Raw genomic sequence first — 16,373 nt, forward strand, 5'->3', positions numbered from 1 at the left:
TTGGATAATATGGTAATGCAGATGCTAAAATTATAGTAGAGAAGATATATTCTGATCCATTCATCTGCTGCTGATTTTGCATGCAGTTTCTTGGTAAATAACACAGCTAAATTTATCAATAGGGATATTTCATATCCATATTTATTATCTTTCTTTTTAATATATCTTCTATTATGGTTAGTCTTTTTTAGAATAAAATAATTTGAATCATATTTTTTATCTCCTGCACATCTATAATTTAACAAGTTTATTCCATTTTGTTCTGATAGAATCAAATGAATGAAATATTTTTAGAGTATAGGATTATAAAGATTCATCATATGTCCAATAACTGAGGGATATTGCACAGTCATGTAAGCTCTTCTACAGCTCTGCACAGGGTCACAGAGGGTACAAACTATACAGCTCAGAGCATAGTTGGCAGCTTGTGTGAGAACAGAGAAAGAGAAAAACAAGAGGCTAGGCCATAATTCTCCTTCCCTTCTCCTCTCCTTCTTCTTTCCTTAGCCCACATCTCAACATATTGAAATTGAAAATAACAACCAAGTATGAAATAAGAAGGGAAACTTGTTTGAGGAGAGGGGAAAAAAGAATTGACAGACTCTTGGGGTAACCAAGGAATACTCCTAAACTTCTCACACTTCCATTTAAGGCAGGTTTTAAGGTCCTTTAGGCAGAACACCTTTTATTGTTTTCCAATGAAGCGCTTCACACAAATTTGTATTTTCTTGGTAGATATTAATTACTTCAAGCAACTTAGCACATTTTTCCTAGTAGTCAACTTAACCCATCATATCTACTTATCTGACATACTGAAACACATCCTAACCCTTATTTTCATTCTGAGCTTGCAAATATGACTAATATTTCTTCCCACAGTCCATTACAGTTTTCTGGAAATAGTTTTGAAGAAGTAAATACCAAAAAAAATTCCTGTGAATCTTAAAAGACTTATAGGTTTTGTGAATTTATGCTTACAGAAAGCCTGAGAAACCTCGTGATGGTCTTCCCTTACTGTAGGGCAGTAAGGGTTTGAGAAGACAATTGCCATCCCTTACATGGACAGAAGCTTTTAGGTGGTGTAGCTGAATAAAGGATTGACATGACATTTTCCCTTTCTTGAGAACCAATACAAAGCTTGGACAATGTATACGCTCCCTATCAACCTATTTTGCAAAGTTAAACCAGATTTATAACATAAAGAATCCTTGTACAAGTTTCCACATCGGGAGAATTCCAAGCACAATAATCAATCAATCTCTCAAGTTCGTTAAAATTGTCTTCTTTTTTAATATGTCCAATAAAAAAGATCTACTGATACTCAATGTTCTGCTTTGCAGGCTGTACTGCAAAATGCAAATGCCACCGTTAGTTATTTTTACCAGAAGAACATGACCAACCTTACTGCAGAGCCAACTTTCCCCTCTTGGTACAAAAGGATTCAATTGTCATTCCAAGCTGTGCACAAGAGAGAAAACATTGCAGAAGGAATGGAAAGGGATTTGAGGAGCAGCAGCAATCATCTGGACTCCAAAATAGATTTTGGCAGTATGCACAGCTTAAACACTTATTACTCAGTCAAGCAGTTTAACCGACACTGGAATCACAAGACCTGCTATAATGTCCAACATAATTCTGGCTTAATTTGATAGTTAAAAAAAAATGCAGTGAAAGGCAGCCACACCAAATGATAATGACAATCAGCATTCAATTTACCAGAAAATTATTTTTCACACATTTTATAACGAACTATGCAAATTAATGTTACACAATAAAAAAAAACAAAACAAAACAAAACAAACAAACAAAAAAACCACAACAACAAAAAACCCACAAAGGTGATGTGGCACTTTTCTGTCTAAAACCCTGAGTTTAATGGACTCATAAATAATAATGCATACAATGAAACATCATTATCAGGCAGGTTGCTTTAAGTCTACATGGATAATTCCTTACTACAGCTGGTTCCTTCAAAGTAGCATGTACCTAACCAATTCAGAGGGCATCTAGAACAGTCAGGGTATTCTCTAGGAGGGACAAGAGTAGGTTTCAGTTCTTACTCTGGATTATTTCTGGTTTTGTCTCCCCAATAATCATCTGATACATTAACATTGCAACAGTTTATGGGACGGGAATAAGAACAAAAGCCTTTAACATAAACCAGTAAATTACTGACATGGTCCTGCCTATTCTGTTCTCTTGTCCCACAGTCCTCACACCCCTCAGGTCTCAGCTTCAGCAGAAAAGTGAGCAGACACATACTCTACAGAGATAGCACAATGCTCAATCCCTTATCTACCCAGAGTTGTTCTAGCGAATATACTGCCATCATATTTTTTGACAATGTAGTGGAACAATTTCTTGGCTTTAACCTGCAACATGGTGTCCATCTGTAAGAACTCGGGAATCTTCAAAAATAACCTAGAGCCATGGAAAAATACTCTACGCTTGGTATTTTTTATTGGCTTTTGCTATCTAAAACTGTTATACAGGATTAGTTTCTTTTGACAAAACTTAGTCTTTCAAGAAGGAAAAATTAAGGTTGGTTACAAGACCATCTCTCTTTATCCTACCTTATTATCTTCAGTTTTGATAATTTAAGGCAGAAGTCATGATAAACTTGATGCCAGGTAAATGTGCTAAGCCCAACCAATAAAACTAATGTAATCCAAGCCCCAAAATACAAGAACCTCCTCATGATGGAAGATACTGTTCAAGTTTTTTGGCCTTCTGCATTCTGACAGAAGCAAACATTTTCATCAAGTTAGAAAAGTTATTTCTTTCTGCTGCTAATTTAAAAAGTTTTTCATTTGGGAGCTTTAGTAAGCTACCTGGGGAAAAAAAATGAAAATCTTAATTGTGACAACATAAAAAGCAATACTGACCCTAGAGTTCTTTGCTTAAGCTTCTACATCAGTATTTTCCTTCCAGGTTTACTATTGAACCAACCAGGCAGCACTTTGGGACTTAGCTGCAACTAACATTTGCTTTATATTTACCCCAAACCCATAGTGTTTGGTATTTAAAACAAGCTGACACCAAAAAATCATTTAAAGGTCCACTTCACTCACTACGTTTTCACAAATAACTCCGTAATTAAAATATATAAAAAAAAAATAGAACAAACAGTAATCTCCCATGCCATGTGCACAAGACATACATAATGATATAATCAAACTTCTATTTCCAAATTTAAAGGTATGAACTTGAATCAGAGACTTGAAACAATCCCACCTGTAGCAAAAGAACTTCATTTATCCCTTAGAAGAGAACTTGTAAAAAGTAGTTCTGAACAGCTTCAGTTTCTTAGCTATAACCAAAATATATCAACAGCATTAATCTTAAAATATTTTGAACCAAGTAATATAACTAAAAAAACCTGTCCTGCCTGTCTGTTCTTGCCATTTAAACTGAACACAAAAAAGTACAAAAAAGTTTTATTGCTCCTTCAGTCTTCTAAGAAATACTGCCAAATTATTTACACAACACTTTATCAATATTTTGATTCCTAAATAAATCATATTTATTAAGACCTTTCATGAGACCTTCCATGAATAAATGGTAATGCACTTTTTCTTAGTCTTTTGGAGTTGGTTTGGGGCTGGCTTTTTTTTTTTTTTTTTTTTTTTTTTGAGGATGAATATTCTTGCTCCCATGGTTTTATTTCCCAACATTTTTACATGTCTTTCCAAATAATATTTCTTCCTTTCAAGCTCATAGCCTGAGATACCCAAGAAGAAAGAAAATTCAGAATTTTCAGAAATTCAGAAAGTGAATAAATGGTTCAATAGCACAAAAATTCCAGTTGGAGATAAAATTCTAGTCAAGGTAAAAATCACTATAGCATCAAACCAGAATTTTTCAAGTCATTCCTAAAAGTTTTAATTGCCCCTCAGTACTAAGCACTATATTGTTAAAACACTTAATTAATATCTGATTATTTACAAACACGATGCACCAGTACAAATTGACATCCACTACCAAACTTACTGTCAAAATCTAATATACATCTTAGAAGATTTTAAAGAGCAGAAAAGTTTTGACTCTCATCCCAATAAAATGAGGGTATGAACACAGTATGTATATTTTATGCTCATTAAGCTATAAGAACCATCAATTAATTGTAACTCTATTTATGACTGTTTTAATGGGTTGCGGGCAGGGGAAGCCTTTTTTCTTGCTGGTAGCTGTCCAAATATATTCAAAGTGATGTTATCGTGTTCAAGACACATTACTGTCAACCTGACACTTTAATCAACTCTTCAATGCTAATCAAGCCGTGACATGTGGAAGCAATATTTCACTTTATGATTTAGAGGAAGTAAAGCAGGAGTAACCACACACACACAAAAAGCAGTCCTTGATTGTGTGCTTTGCCTAACACCTTTCCTAAAACTGTAACACCAGCACAGACTTACATCTAGAGAAACCATGGCAGCAGATGGTATGTGATGCATCTCAGACAGTAAGGGTTATGTGTGGTGGTACCCACCAGGTAGACTGACCTCACTTGCCTTGTGTTGAGGATTTCCTCTTACTTCTGGCCTGCAGGTCCCATGTTCTGCTTAGGGATAAGCAGGGTACAGTTTTAACAGAGATTTAGAAATAAGACTTCTGTTTTTACTAATAGGAGATGCATGGCTAATTCCCAGTACATGTGGTGGAAGGATAACCTGGGGGTCTGTTCTGTTTTCAGCAGCAGATTGATTTTATTTCAAAACCTAAATGGAACTTTTGAAAAATATTGAATTAAAAGCCTGATTGGGGTCTATTTTATTGGGATTTCCCTCTCCTGTGGTGAGACTGTAATCCTCAGAAACAGGCAAATAAATTAACTCCCTAGACTTTTCCCTCTCTCTACTAAGGTTTTAGCACCAGATACAGAGGAGAGAAAGCAAAACCAACTTTCATAATATTCATTTCCGCAATTAAATAACCCCAAAAGTAATAACCTGGATGTAGTGAATGGATGTTTTGTAATGATTTGTCATGTATTTCTATGGCGAAATAAAAGGGACTACTTCACAACTAAGTCATCACTATATTTCAAAATAAGCAAATCACTATATATGTAGGAAGAAAAATAATATTTTATACCATGTTATTTTGTCAGGTTTATATAGGTGGCACATGATTAGAGAGTTACTGGCTATACCAGTTTCAAAGGGCTAAATGGAGGATGGATCCATACATTTGGAATTTCATATGACAGAAATTTGATTTTTGATTCATATTTTAAAAATCATAACTAATAACGGCAATAAAAATGAAAACTGAATAGGGAATAAAGATTGCCATGGACAACATATTGCTTAAGAGTCAGTGATTCTCAAAATCCCAGCTTCATATAGCAAAAAAATAATTAACATGACAAAATATGATCAACAGATGCAAGTGAAAATTCAGATTTAGGAACAGGTGTGGCTCTAACTATAATTGTCCCTCTCCCCTAGAGTCAAAAACCTGCTACTTTAAGAAGCAATAGAAGTGAAAACCAAACTCAGGGATGACTAGGCAAGTCAGATATCTAGTCATAGAAACCTTTTCTGTGACATCCAAAGATGCATTCTTTGTTTCTCTTGGCATCTTACAAAACATATACAATAAGGGGGAAAAAATGTATACAAGTGTTCACTACTATAGTGGCCACTAAAACCTCTGTCAAGAAATGACAGTTTAGCTCATGTGAACAGGAAGAAAAATGACAACGGTGTTCAAGATCCATTATCACACTTTCTAGGGTTATAAAATTTGCTGCGGGATAATATTGCTTGTGAAAAGAAAATTAAACTCTAGTTCGGGAAATTTGTTAGTGAATTCCAATTCCATTTCCTCACTGTGTTTCAGATGACACATGAACTTTCTTACTGTAAAAAAAACAACAAAACAAACAACTGGTGAAGATTTTGTGTTTATTTATATGAGATCTGTGATTTTTAGGTATTGTCAAGCTGTTACCTCTGAAAGCACCATCTGTAACCAAAAGCTACCCCACTACCCAACAACAGGATTTTGCTGATGCAGAATTACAGTCTTCCCGGTAATCTTCTAGGCTTCCACATCTCTGGTAACTAATATGATAACCAGACCCACAGAATCATAAGTTTCTCATGAACCATGTATGATGCAAATGCAGTTACCTCTCTCAAAAAATGTACATTTCTGTCTGCTATTATAATTTTATTAGATACTAAAGTCGTACGCCTTCATTTTTAAGATAACGGGCGGTAGAGTAACATTAGCTAGCATGTAGTTTTAAAGGACACAAGTGTCCTTAGGAATACCATCTCAAATGTTAAATTCAATAAAATATTTTACATGCTGTTATGATGACAATCTTATATCAAAGTTCACATGGTGTTTACAAATAGCCTAATGATTGAAGGCATGGTTTTACAACGTTTTATCAGTGAAGAATCAATTCTCTTCAAATAAAAACAAAGGAAATGGCCTGTTTCTTCCCTGTAATCCTGCAATTAAGGTGCACTTTACCACTTATTAAAGCCAGAATCCCAGAATAATCCTCTAGGTCTGTCAGTCGAGCACACCATATAAGAATACGAGCTACTATGATTCTTTCCCCCATCATACTGACATTTCCATTTTCATCCCTGTGTCATTTATATAAGCTGCACGCAACCGCGGCCATGAATTTTAAAGAGCTCAGGTCACACTGGGGTCTCTTTCCTCTTGATGAGATTTTGAAAGAGGAGAAAGACTGCATACTTGATATTAGAACCCTAAATTAAAAAAAACAAAAACAAAAACAAAAACAAAAAAAAAAACCAAACCAAAAAAACCCACAACTTAAAAATACGGATCCTATTTCATTTTTCTTCCCCTTTTCTAAAAATATGCAGCCATTTTGAATGCTGAAATGTCTTTATTGGATAATGATTTTTTTCTTGATGATGACCACAGAAAGAAGAAGTTATTTTCATCTTGAAAGTTAACTTAAATACTCAATTTTGAAATACAATTAAAGAATCCTCAGTAGTATATGCATATTCTTATAAATATAATTTTTTTTTTTTTACATAGTTTACAAAGAATTTATTCAAATTCTCTGCTAAAGTCTGTTACTGCAATTCTGGAACTGCACTGTGTGCAATATAAGTACTACTATCTCATACAGCATGTTATTTGGCTGAACTGTATATGCTTTTGGGATACACAAAAATGTTTTCAGTATGCATCTCTGCCTGAGGCCAAAACCATGTAAAGAAGAGCTGTCAAGAATTGTTTGTATGAAATGAGAACACAGCATAGAGAAAGAATGGATAAGAAAATTAGAATATCTAAGAGTTTTGTTTCACCCCCTGTTCCCTTTCTGAAACCCAGATCCAATCCTAATGGATGTCTTGAACTCCTACTAATTCATAAGATAAATCATATGCCTAATAGAGCACATCTCTGAAGTACTACTGGAAGAAGAAAAAAAAAGACAGTAACAGCAAATCTGTACTAAAAATGGAGATGTAAATTGTATTTGGAGGTTATTTATTCTTAAGACTGAGACACAAATAATAAGATTAATATTAACATGAAATCACTTTGTTCACATGCTACTTACAGCCTTCATAAATATCTGTTGGTATGTGGACTGCTGCATGTTGGTACGATGTTTGCCGTCGGAAAACAGGATCTTCTTCAAATACTGGTCTGATTTTCTGGCTGCCAGATTCAGTGTCATTCTTTTCAGGCTTTTTAAAGAGAGAATGTAAAGTGCAAAATATTACAAAGCATGCTAAAAACATTTGCATTCACATTTGCCTCCTTTTACATAACAGACTCATAGCCTTTCTTTCGTAGCTAACATTTTGCATTTGTGTAGAAACACTTATTTGTTCCAGGTCCAGAAATATTTGTGTATACTTTATTATGAATCATGAGGTACCTGATGCAATTCAATGAAATTAAGAGCTGCAAAAGAGAAGTGAGAGCCTAACACCTTACACATCTAAATTTCATAAGCACATGAAATTTTTACACCTATAATGCAAGGTTAATACTTTACCTTTTATTACATGTAATAATTTGTACTGAATCTTAAATATAAATACTATATATTTCATTTTTTCACTCTGTAGATTATACAGTAAATCACAAATCTTAAAATGATACCACTAATATACATTTCATAACGAAATTTTTGAGAAACAGTGGTGCATATCTAAACAAAGAAAGGAAACTGAGCGCTCTTAGAATTTCTGTTTGACATAGGTTTTGTTCCTTGGGTCTTTTTAATAATAAGTCTTGATGCAATCTCATACTCTCCTGGCTACAGATGCCTGGGTGGAAAGGTTCCCAAACACTCAGGTGCCCACCTGCCTGTCTGGGGTTCCCATCCTCTCTCACCTGTCTGCTCTCCAGCTTCCTGATTCCCTCCAATTCATTCGGTCATCTGGACTAGCTTTTAAAAATTCTGAAAAGCTGAGACTTTCTCTAACTTAGCTGCAAAAATTGCACGAAGTGTGGAAATCAAGGAGGTAGCACAGACCAAATGGGAGGTTGCAATGTCTTCACCTGGCTCAGCTGCAGCTCGACCAGGAGGCCCCATGGCATAAGTAGACTGCCATTTACATCAATAATGAATCAACTATGATACCATATCATTACTCAGGCCAGCAATTGTAGGCAATTATAACGATATTTTTAATATTACAGTCATCAGTTTTTGAAAACATGTTATGCTTGAAAAATAGTGCTGACAAAGAAGCACCTGCCTGGTCAGTGTATGGTGAGGTTATTCTTTATATACTACCAATGTGTCTATTATCCCCTAACAAAGTATAGACAGGTGAGTTTTAAATTACCCACAAATTAATCTAATTGAACTGCATATGTTTCCTCAACTGCTCCATCACCGGCTTACGGACAAATATTATACTAAGTATAGGTTCAAATGTTGCCTGAAGTAAGCAACAGTCTTCAGATGGGTTTCAAGGAGGTGGTTTCCTTCAGAAACACAGAAGGCAGAACTCATGTAACCAGTGACATCCACTGATTTCCACAACACAGCAGTGTTGAGCTCATCACCCCAGGCTGCCTTCACAGTCCGTGAAGAGAAATGGGCACTTTTAGAGTGTAATTCATCTCATCTCAATTAGACACTATTTTCCCATTATATGAATCATGCCTTAGAATTGCCTTCTCCCCTTTGATTATAAAGGCAGCCCTAGGGCAATTCGCCTAGATGGAGAAGTCTGCGACACAGCTGCCTAGAATTAGGTGAGATGAATCTCACAATACAAGTCTATTAAACTTCTGGAAAAAAAAGAAGGTAGGTACTAATTTTGAATACTTTTATGCAGCATAGCTACTATATCTTATGTTAAGAAGTTGAACTTACTACTTAGTACTTAATCCCACTTTGGTGGATGAGAAAGCAAGCAAAGCATAACTTCTAATACTCAAAGTAATAGATGATCTTTTTTCTTTAAGCAAATGTATTTCCAGGTATATCATGGCATTAAATAATCTAAATGGAAAAAATGTGCAAATTACCCTAAAATATTCTGCTCCTTGGAACACCTAAAACCACATGGTGCCTTATACTTTCACATCTGTGGTATTATTTTCATTAACAGTTCCAGTGGACAAAATGACCTGCAGTTATGAAGGTTGCCAGATGACTTATGAAAATCATATATGTGCGTTTAGATGCTTTTAGGACAGTAATGTTTTAGTTTTTGAATGTGGATTAGAAAAACAGGAAATACTTGTACAATGCAGCCTGAAATGTTTTGGTCCAGTATGCCACTCGGTAAATCCTACCAGAAAGTAAAAACATGTGTTGGGTCTGGCTGGGATGGAGTTAATTTTCCCCATAGCAGCCCCCATAGGGCTGTGTTTTGCGTTTGTAGCTAGAAAGGTGTTGATAACACACCAGTGTTTTGGCAGTGCTCCCAAAGCATCAAGGCTGGCTCTCCAAATGCTTCTTCCAAAGGCCAGTAGGCCACGGGTGGGCAAGAGGGGACATAGCCAGGAAGCTGACCCAAGCTGACCAAAGAGATAGTCCGTACCATATGATGTTGTACTCAGCAGTAAAAGCTAAGAGAAAGGAGGAGGGGAGGGAGGCATTTGTTATTAAGGTATCTGTCTTCTGGAGCAACCGCTACATGTACAGTTGCCCTACTTCCCAGGAAGTGGCTGGACATCACCTGCTGATGGGAAGTAGAGAATAAGTCTTTTTGTTTTCCTTTGTTTCCATACATGACCTTTGTTTTTCTTTATTAAACTGCCTTTATCTTGACCCATAAGTTATCTGTCGTCCTATTTTCTCCACCTTCTCCTGCTGGGGAATGGTAGAGGGGGCAGGGATAGAGGTGGCTTGGTGGGCACCTGGTGGCCAACCAAGGTCAACCCACCACAAACCATTATAACTTACTTTGAATGTGCAAACTGGAGCCAAGACCAGTAACAGTTTATGTCTACTGCGCTTTTGAAATGACATGGCATTATGATAGCTTCAGACAATGTAATTTGGCTCAATTTTTTACATAGGTTTTTGGTTGGCTTTTTTCTTCTACATTATCACACATGATTCCCCCCCCACCTGGAATGCTATACATTAAGCAAATTCTGTAGTTCTTCTTACAAATTATCTTTTGGCTTCACGCTGCTCAAAGTAATGAGTTTGTCTATTCTGCAAATGCAATCTCAGCAATCAATCGTTCACGTGGGAAAATTTCTCACCTGCCTGAAAGCCATTTGATTTAAAAAAACCCCTAACACTCTTATTTCTGAAATGACTACAAATTCTCGATGCTTTCACGGAATAAGTCAGAAAAGAATTGTGGACCATCAAGCCACACTATTACAAAAAACCACTAGAATTACTGGGTGCCATAAGATTTCTTCCAACTAATTTTCCACAAGAAATATTTGTGAGGGAGGGGGTATGATAAAAGAGAAAAAAGAGTAGACCATAAGGTCCATCCTTAGCAGGTCTTGCACAGACATTTTCATACTACAGTTTTATTAGATTTTTGACAGAAATTCCTGAAGCATCTGAACAAAAAATTAATATGTTTCTTCTGCTTGGTATTTCAATTTCATTCCAAGTAACAGATACTAGCTTTCCTCCTCACCCATCACTCATGTGCTATGGAAGAAGCTTCAAGTCCACTGCCAAAATTTGATTAAACTTTGTTGAAACTGAAAGGGTTTAAATAATCTGCTTGAATGCCTTAAACTTTCAAACACAAAGTCTATTTCCCACATTTCTAACAGCACGTACACTCTGCCCCCTCAAAAAAATGGCTATGTTAAAGACTGGATCTATTATTCTTCCTACCAATATTCCATGACACCAAAACCAAAAATTGAATCTAAAACCTCTTCAACTATGCTTTTCTCAATTTAATTGATTCACCTGCTCCAGCTGAACTGCATTTTATATCTGCCTCTGCAGCCTTGATGGAGGGCAGTGGATCTATCAGAACTTGATAAAATAACCTATAAGCCTTTGCATCGCAATTGTTGACTTTTCCTGGGCGTATTTTGTGATTTGCAACTCTGATATTGAATCAATGCATCTATCTGCCACCCAAAACCCAGAGACAACAAATGACAAATTCCTTTAAAATTTCTGTAGCGTCCTTCACACAGAGTTAATTTTTCTATTAAATCTACAGGTGTCTGTGCTAGTTCTGCACGCAACAGGCAATCATCAGAAACATTACAGGCAAATTAGTTTGCACACAGTTGGGCCACTACCTCCTGACCAGCAAGACTACTGCTGTGCCAGGCCTTACACATCCAATGTTTATAGTGGATCCTTCTGTATAAAGTAAAAACTATTTAGTTTTCATTTGCCAAATTAATGAATTTCAAGTAACCTACATCTAAATTAAAAAAAAAAAAAAAAGTTATTAATTGTTTTAGTCTGGTATTTCTATCAAAAGCCTGACAGATTGTGCCATTGGTTGGTACAGTTTTAATACCTGGTTAAACTTTGTTTTCAGGAAAGTAGCAAATGACACATTTTGAAGGAAAGTAATCCAGCATGTGAATATAATTAAAATCCAACTCCAACCAATTTCTCTCTCAAGTCAGGAGCTGAAATGCAATCAATACTGGCACCAGAAAATCCCACAGGAGACAGTGGCTGAAGATTAATTTTCTATCTATTCAAACCTGGCCTTCACTTATTGAATCACATTGTTACCTACCACTGACAGTCAGCAAAATAACTCACTCATTTCTCTGCAATGAATCTCCAGACCAATTTCTCCCTCCCTTGTGAGGCAAATAAAATCCATTTCTCTTTTCAGTTCACATTTGTGCCATTTTAAGACTTTTTTTTTTTAATAAATAAAGTATTTTTTCATGTGTCTACCATTCACCATCAGAATAAAGGGAAATTGATATAGCAGCTAAAATTCAGGTAAAGTGGATTCTTCTGTAGCTGTTCTTTGTGACCCTGGATAAATCACTTCTGGCATGATCTAAAATAAACTGGAAGCCAAATACATGGCAGAAATGATGCCACTTCTCTCTCAAGGGCTTTGTGAACAGAAATTAATTTATGTACATGAGGTGACTGGGAGCTTTGTGCCCAGAAGTATCACTGAAAGATGCCTATAGAAAAAGGAAACAATCATTAAAACAAAATGAATCAAGGTCATTTCAAGAAACTCCGATGTAGTTTGGCTGCCCATTCCACTGCAGCCAAACATATCCTGATTACTTTCCGTAGCAATCAGCTACTTTTCATCATCACAGCCATAGGAAAATGAGTGGATTTTGTACCTCTACTAGTAAATTTTCATTCAGTTGAAAAGTACTGGTTACTGTAGAAATGAGAACTATTTTTTCTACAAATATAAAACATATTGTTTTTGCTTCCTGCAGCTGGTGAAAACTGAAGATCAGAAAAGTTATATTAATTACAAAAATCCCATCAATGAAACACAGAAAAAAACACAACCAAACTGAAGCAATCTTCAGTTGTTTTCTGAAGGCAGACTCTTGTCAGGAACAGCCCAGAAGTTGCTCAAAGAATCAGAACAGATTTAGCATCAGGGCAAAAGAATAAAAGGTAGATTTCTTTTTTTTTTTTTTTTTAAATTCCTGAACCAACATGCAGTAAGAAACAATGGCACCTGCCTGCTTTCATACTTACGTAAAATAGAAAGGAATTGTTTGCTAGTATTTTCCATTGCCCCAGTATCTAGGGACTGTGTTTTGTATAAAACCTCACTGTCCCTACTGATGCTATTTTACAGAATGAATGTGGAGATGGGATTACAATTGTTACAGTGTTGGGGACATAAAAATTCTTGCGCTGTCTCTCCTTGCAGATTTCCAAAGATCTTATATTTTCATCTCTAGGTTTCTGCCTCTTTTTCATTTCTGAATATCTATTGACATTTCTAAACGTAAAATTTTAAACAACTGAGTCTCACTGCCTAGGCTAAAAGAATTTAGTCCACTCCCAGACCTACTCTGTAAAAATGAAAGGTATCATGTACAAAATAAGTACAGAATTTTTCCTATGCTTAGTTCCTTACTCAAAATCAGTTTTGCTGTTCTGTTGGGTTTTTTTTCCTCCCTGAGGAAAGTAATCCAGTAGAACTACATATGCAGCTCCTCCAACGCTGCTTGTGGCCCTGCTAAAAAGTTACAGCTGGCCCTGCCACGAAGAGTAAAATGAAATGTTGCTTGAAGTGCAGGGCTCAGCCATACGCCTGCAGCAAGCAAAGGATGGGAATGGCGCTCCTAAGGACAAGATAGAGGGAAGTTAATATTGAAGAGGCAGCAAGAACACATTTCTAATACCCACAGCACTTTCATAGCATTTTAGATAATGTCATGAGTGTATTGCCTTCTGATAACTTTTTTTTGTTTCCTTTTTGATAGATGTGGTTTTCCAGCTGTGGGAAAGCTGTTGAGTGCATTTAGGTGGTTGTGACAGAACTGCAAACAGTTTACTTCATCCTTGTTTGTGTGTCAGTGGGGGACTGTGGTCTTCATTCAGCTACACTAAGATTTTAAGTAAAATGACATCCTTCTGTCTACTCTTAAGGACAAAACTCAACCAAAAGAATTATAAATAAAAGAAGAATCATAGAATGGTTCAGGTTGGAAGGGACCTTAAAGATCATTGAGTTCCAACTCCCCTGCCATGGGCAGGGACACCTCTCACTAGACCAGATTGCTCAAAGCCCCATCCAGCCTGGTCTTGAATGCTTCTAGGGATGGGGCAGCCACAGCTTCCATGGGCAACTTGTGCCAGTGTCTCACCACCCTCACACTAAAGAATTTCTTCCTGATATCTAATCTAAATCTCCCCTCTTTCAGTTTTAAACCATTTCCCCTTGGCCTATTGATACATTCCCTAATAGAGTCCTTCCCCATCTCTCCTGTAGGCCCCCTTTAGGTACTGGAAGCTATATAGAGAGAGTACACTCAATCCCACTGTCTATGTTGCTGACAAAGATGTTAAACAGCACTGGTCCCAGTACTGACACCTGAGGAATGCTACTTGTCACTGGCTTCCACTTGGACACTGAGCTGTTGACCGCAACCCTTTGAGTGCAGCCATCTAGTCAGTTCCTGATCCATGAAGTGGTCCATCCATCAAATCCATGTCTCTCCAGTTTGGAGACCAGGATGTCATGTGGGACAGTGTCAAATGCTTTGCATAAGTCCAGGTAGATGACACCTGTTGCTCTCCCTTTGTCTACCAGTGCTGTAGCACATTTGTAGAAGGCCACCAGATTTGCCAGGCGTGATTTGCCCTTGGTGAAGCCATGTTGGCTGTCACCAATCACCTCCTTATTTTCCACGTGCCTTAGCAGAGATTCCAGCAGGATCTGCTCCATAAGCTTGCCAGGCACAGAAGTGAGACTGACTGGCCTGTAGTTCCCCCGGTCTTCCTTTTTTCCCTTTTTGAAAATGGGGGTTATGTTTCCCCTTTTCCAGTCAGCGGGAACTTCACTGGACTGCCACCACTTTTCGAATATAATGGAAAGTGGCTTGACAACTTCATTCGCCAGCTCCCTCAGGAGCCGTAGATGGATGCCATCAGGTCCCATGGACTTATGTACCTTCAGGTTCCTTAGAAGGTCTCAAACCTGGTCTTCTCCTACAGTGCATGGTTCTTCATTCTCATAGTCCCAGTTTTCACCTGGTCTTTCAACTCCAGTGGTGTGAGGAGAGGAGTTGGCAGAGAAGATTGAGGCAAAAAAGTTGTTGAAAACCTCAGCTTTCTCCACGTCTGTTGTTACCAGTTTGCCATTCTTGCTTATTTTGGGGGGTACGCTTTCTTTAACCTTCCTTTTCTGGTTGACATACCTGTAGAAGTCCTTCTTGTTACCCTTAGCATCCCTTGCCAGGTTCAGCTCCAGCTGTGCCTTGGCCTTCCTGACCTCATCCCTACATAACCAGGCAGCATCCCTATACTCTTCCCAGGATACCTGATCCTGCCTGAACTGCCTATGCGCTTCCTTCTTGGCTTTTAGTTTGACCAGCAGGTCGTGACTCAGCCATGCTGGTCTCTTCCCCTTCTTGCTCCATTTACTCACACAGTTGGCTCAGAACTTAAATATTCTTACTTTATCTGTTAGACAGCAGAGACGTGTTAAACATAAGGATATATATTCATATATATAAACATAGGAATATATATATATAGGGTCTGGGTAACTTCAGATGTGGGGAAATAGTTTTCTATTTACAACTGTCAGCATGTCATGCTCAAGCACCATTTATTTAAAATATATACGAGTTGTTTCCAGTACTGTTAGTGTTTCCTATGTTTCTAATGTATCAGTTGGTTACTGTACATCAGTAAGAAAATGAATGGAACTCTGGATGGAGTGTCTACTTTTTTTAAAAAAAAAAAATCTTTTATAGCAGCCATTTTATTTTCAGCATTCTGCCAACTGAATAACTTTAATATGTATCAAATCTAGAGTCAAATTAATTAAAACACATTCATTTGCTTCTGAAGACAATTTTCTGAAAGAAAACTATCTTTTGTTGTTAATCATTTCTATACATCTACTTACAGACTTGTCCCTGTCTACTGTATACACAATTATATTATTTTTTATGGACGTTCAAAACTCAGTTTATGCATTCATTCATCTGACCTTCATGGTTCACAGATTCTGATCATAACTTCTAGATATCCACAAAACTATCATATATCCTAAACATTATAGTATTTTCTTTTTCTTTGTATCCCAACCTGTTCACAAAATTCACTACTTCATGAGTTTGGTTTCATAAATAAATGAAACCTTGATGTAATCCATTTATCAAATATAAGGACTTGGAAGTCTGGGGACATATTTTCAGTAGGGCCTGTTGCGATAGGACAAGGGGTACTGGTTTCAAAGGAAAAGAGGGTAGATTTTTAC

At 36.9% G+C, this 16,373-nt stretch overlaps 1 protein-coding gene across 6 annotated transcripts in view; it reads right to left on the bottom strand.

The window, feature by feature from the left end:
* The window catches only part of CACNA2D1 (calcium voltage-gated channel auxiliary subunit alpha2delta 1), a 420,472-nt gene that overhangs the window by 162,436 nt on the left and 241,663 nt on the right, over positions 1-16,373 (bottom strand). For all 6 annotated transcript variants that reach the window (XM_074144315.1, XM_074144313.1, XM_074144316.1 and 3 more), the window contains exon 6: positions 7,574-7,703. In XM_074144315.1, coding sequence (XP_074000416.1) covers positions 7,574-7,703 — 130 coding nt within the window. The remainder of the gene's footprint in view (positions 1-7,573; positions 7,704-16,373) is intronic.

This window comes from Numenius arquata, chromosome 2 (assembly GCF_964106895.1).
Source record: "Numenius arquata chromosome 2, bNumArq3.hap1.1, whole genome shotgun sequence".
Taxonomy (NCBI): Eukaryota; Metazoa; Chordata; class Aves; order Charadriiformes; family Scolopacidae; genus Numenius; species Numenius arquata.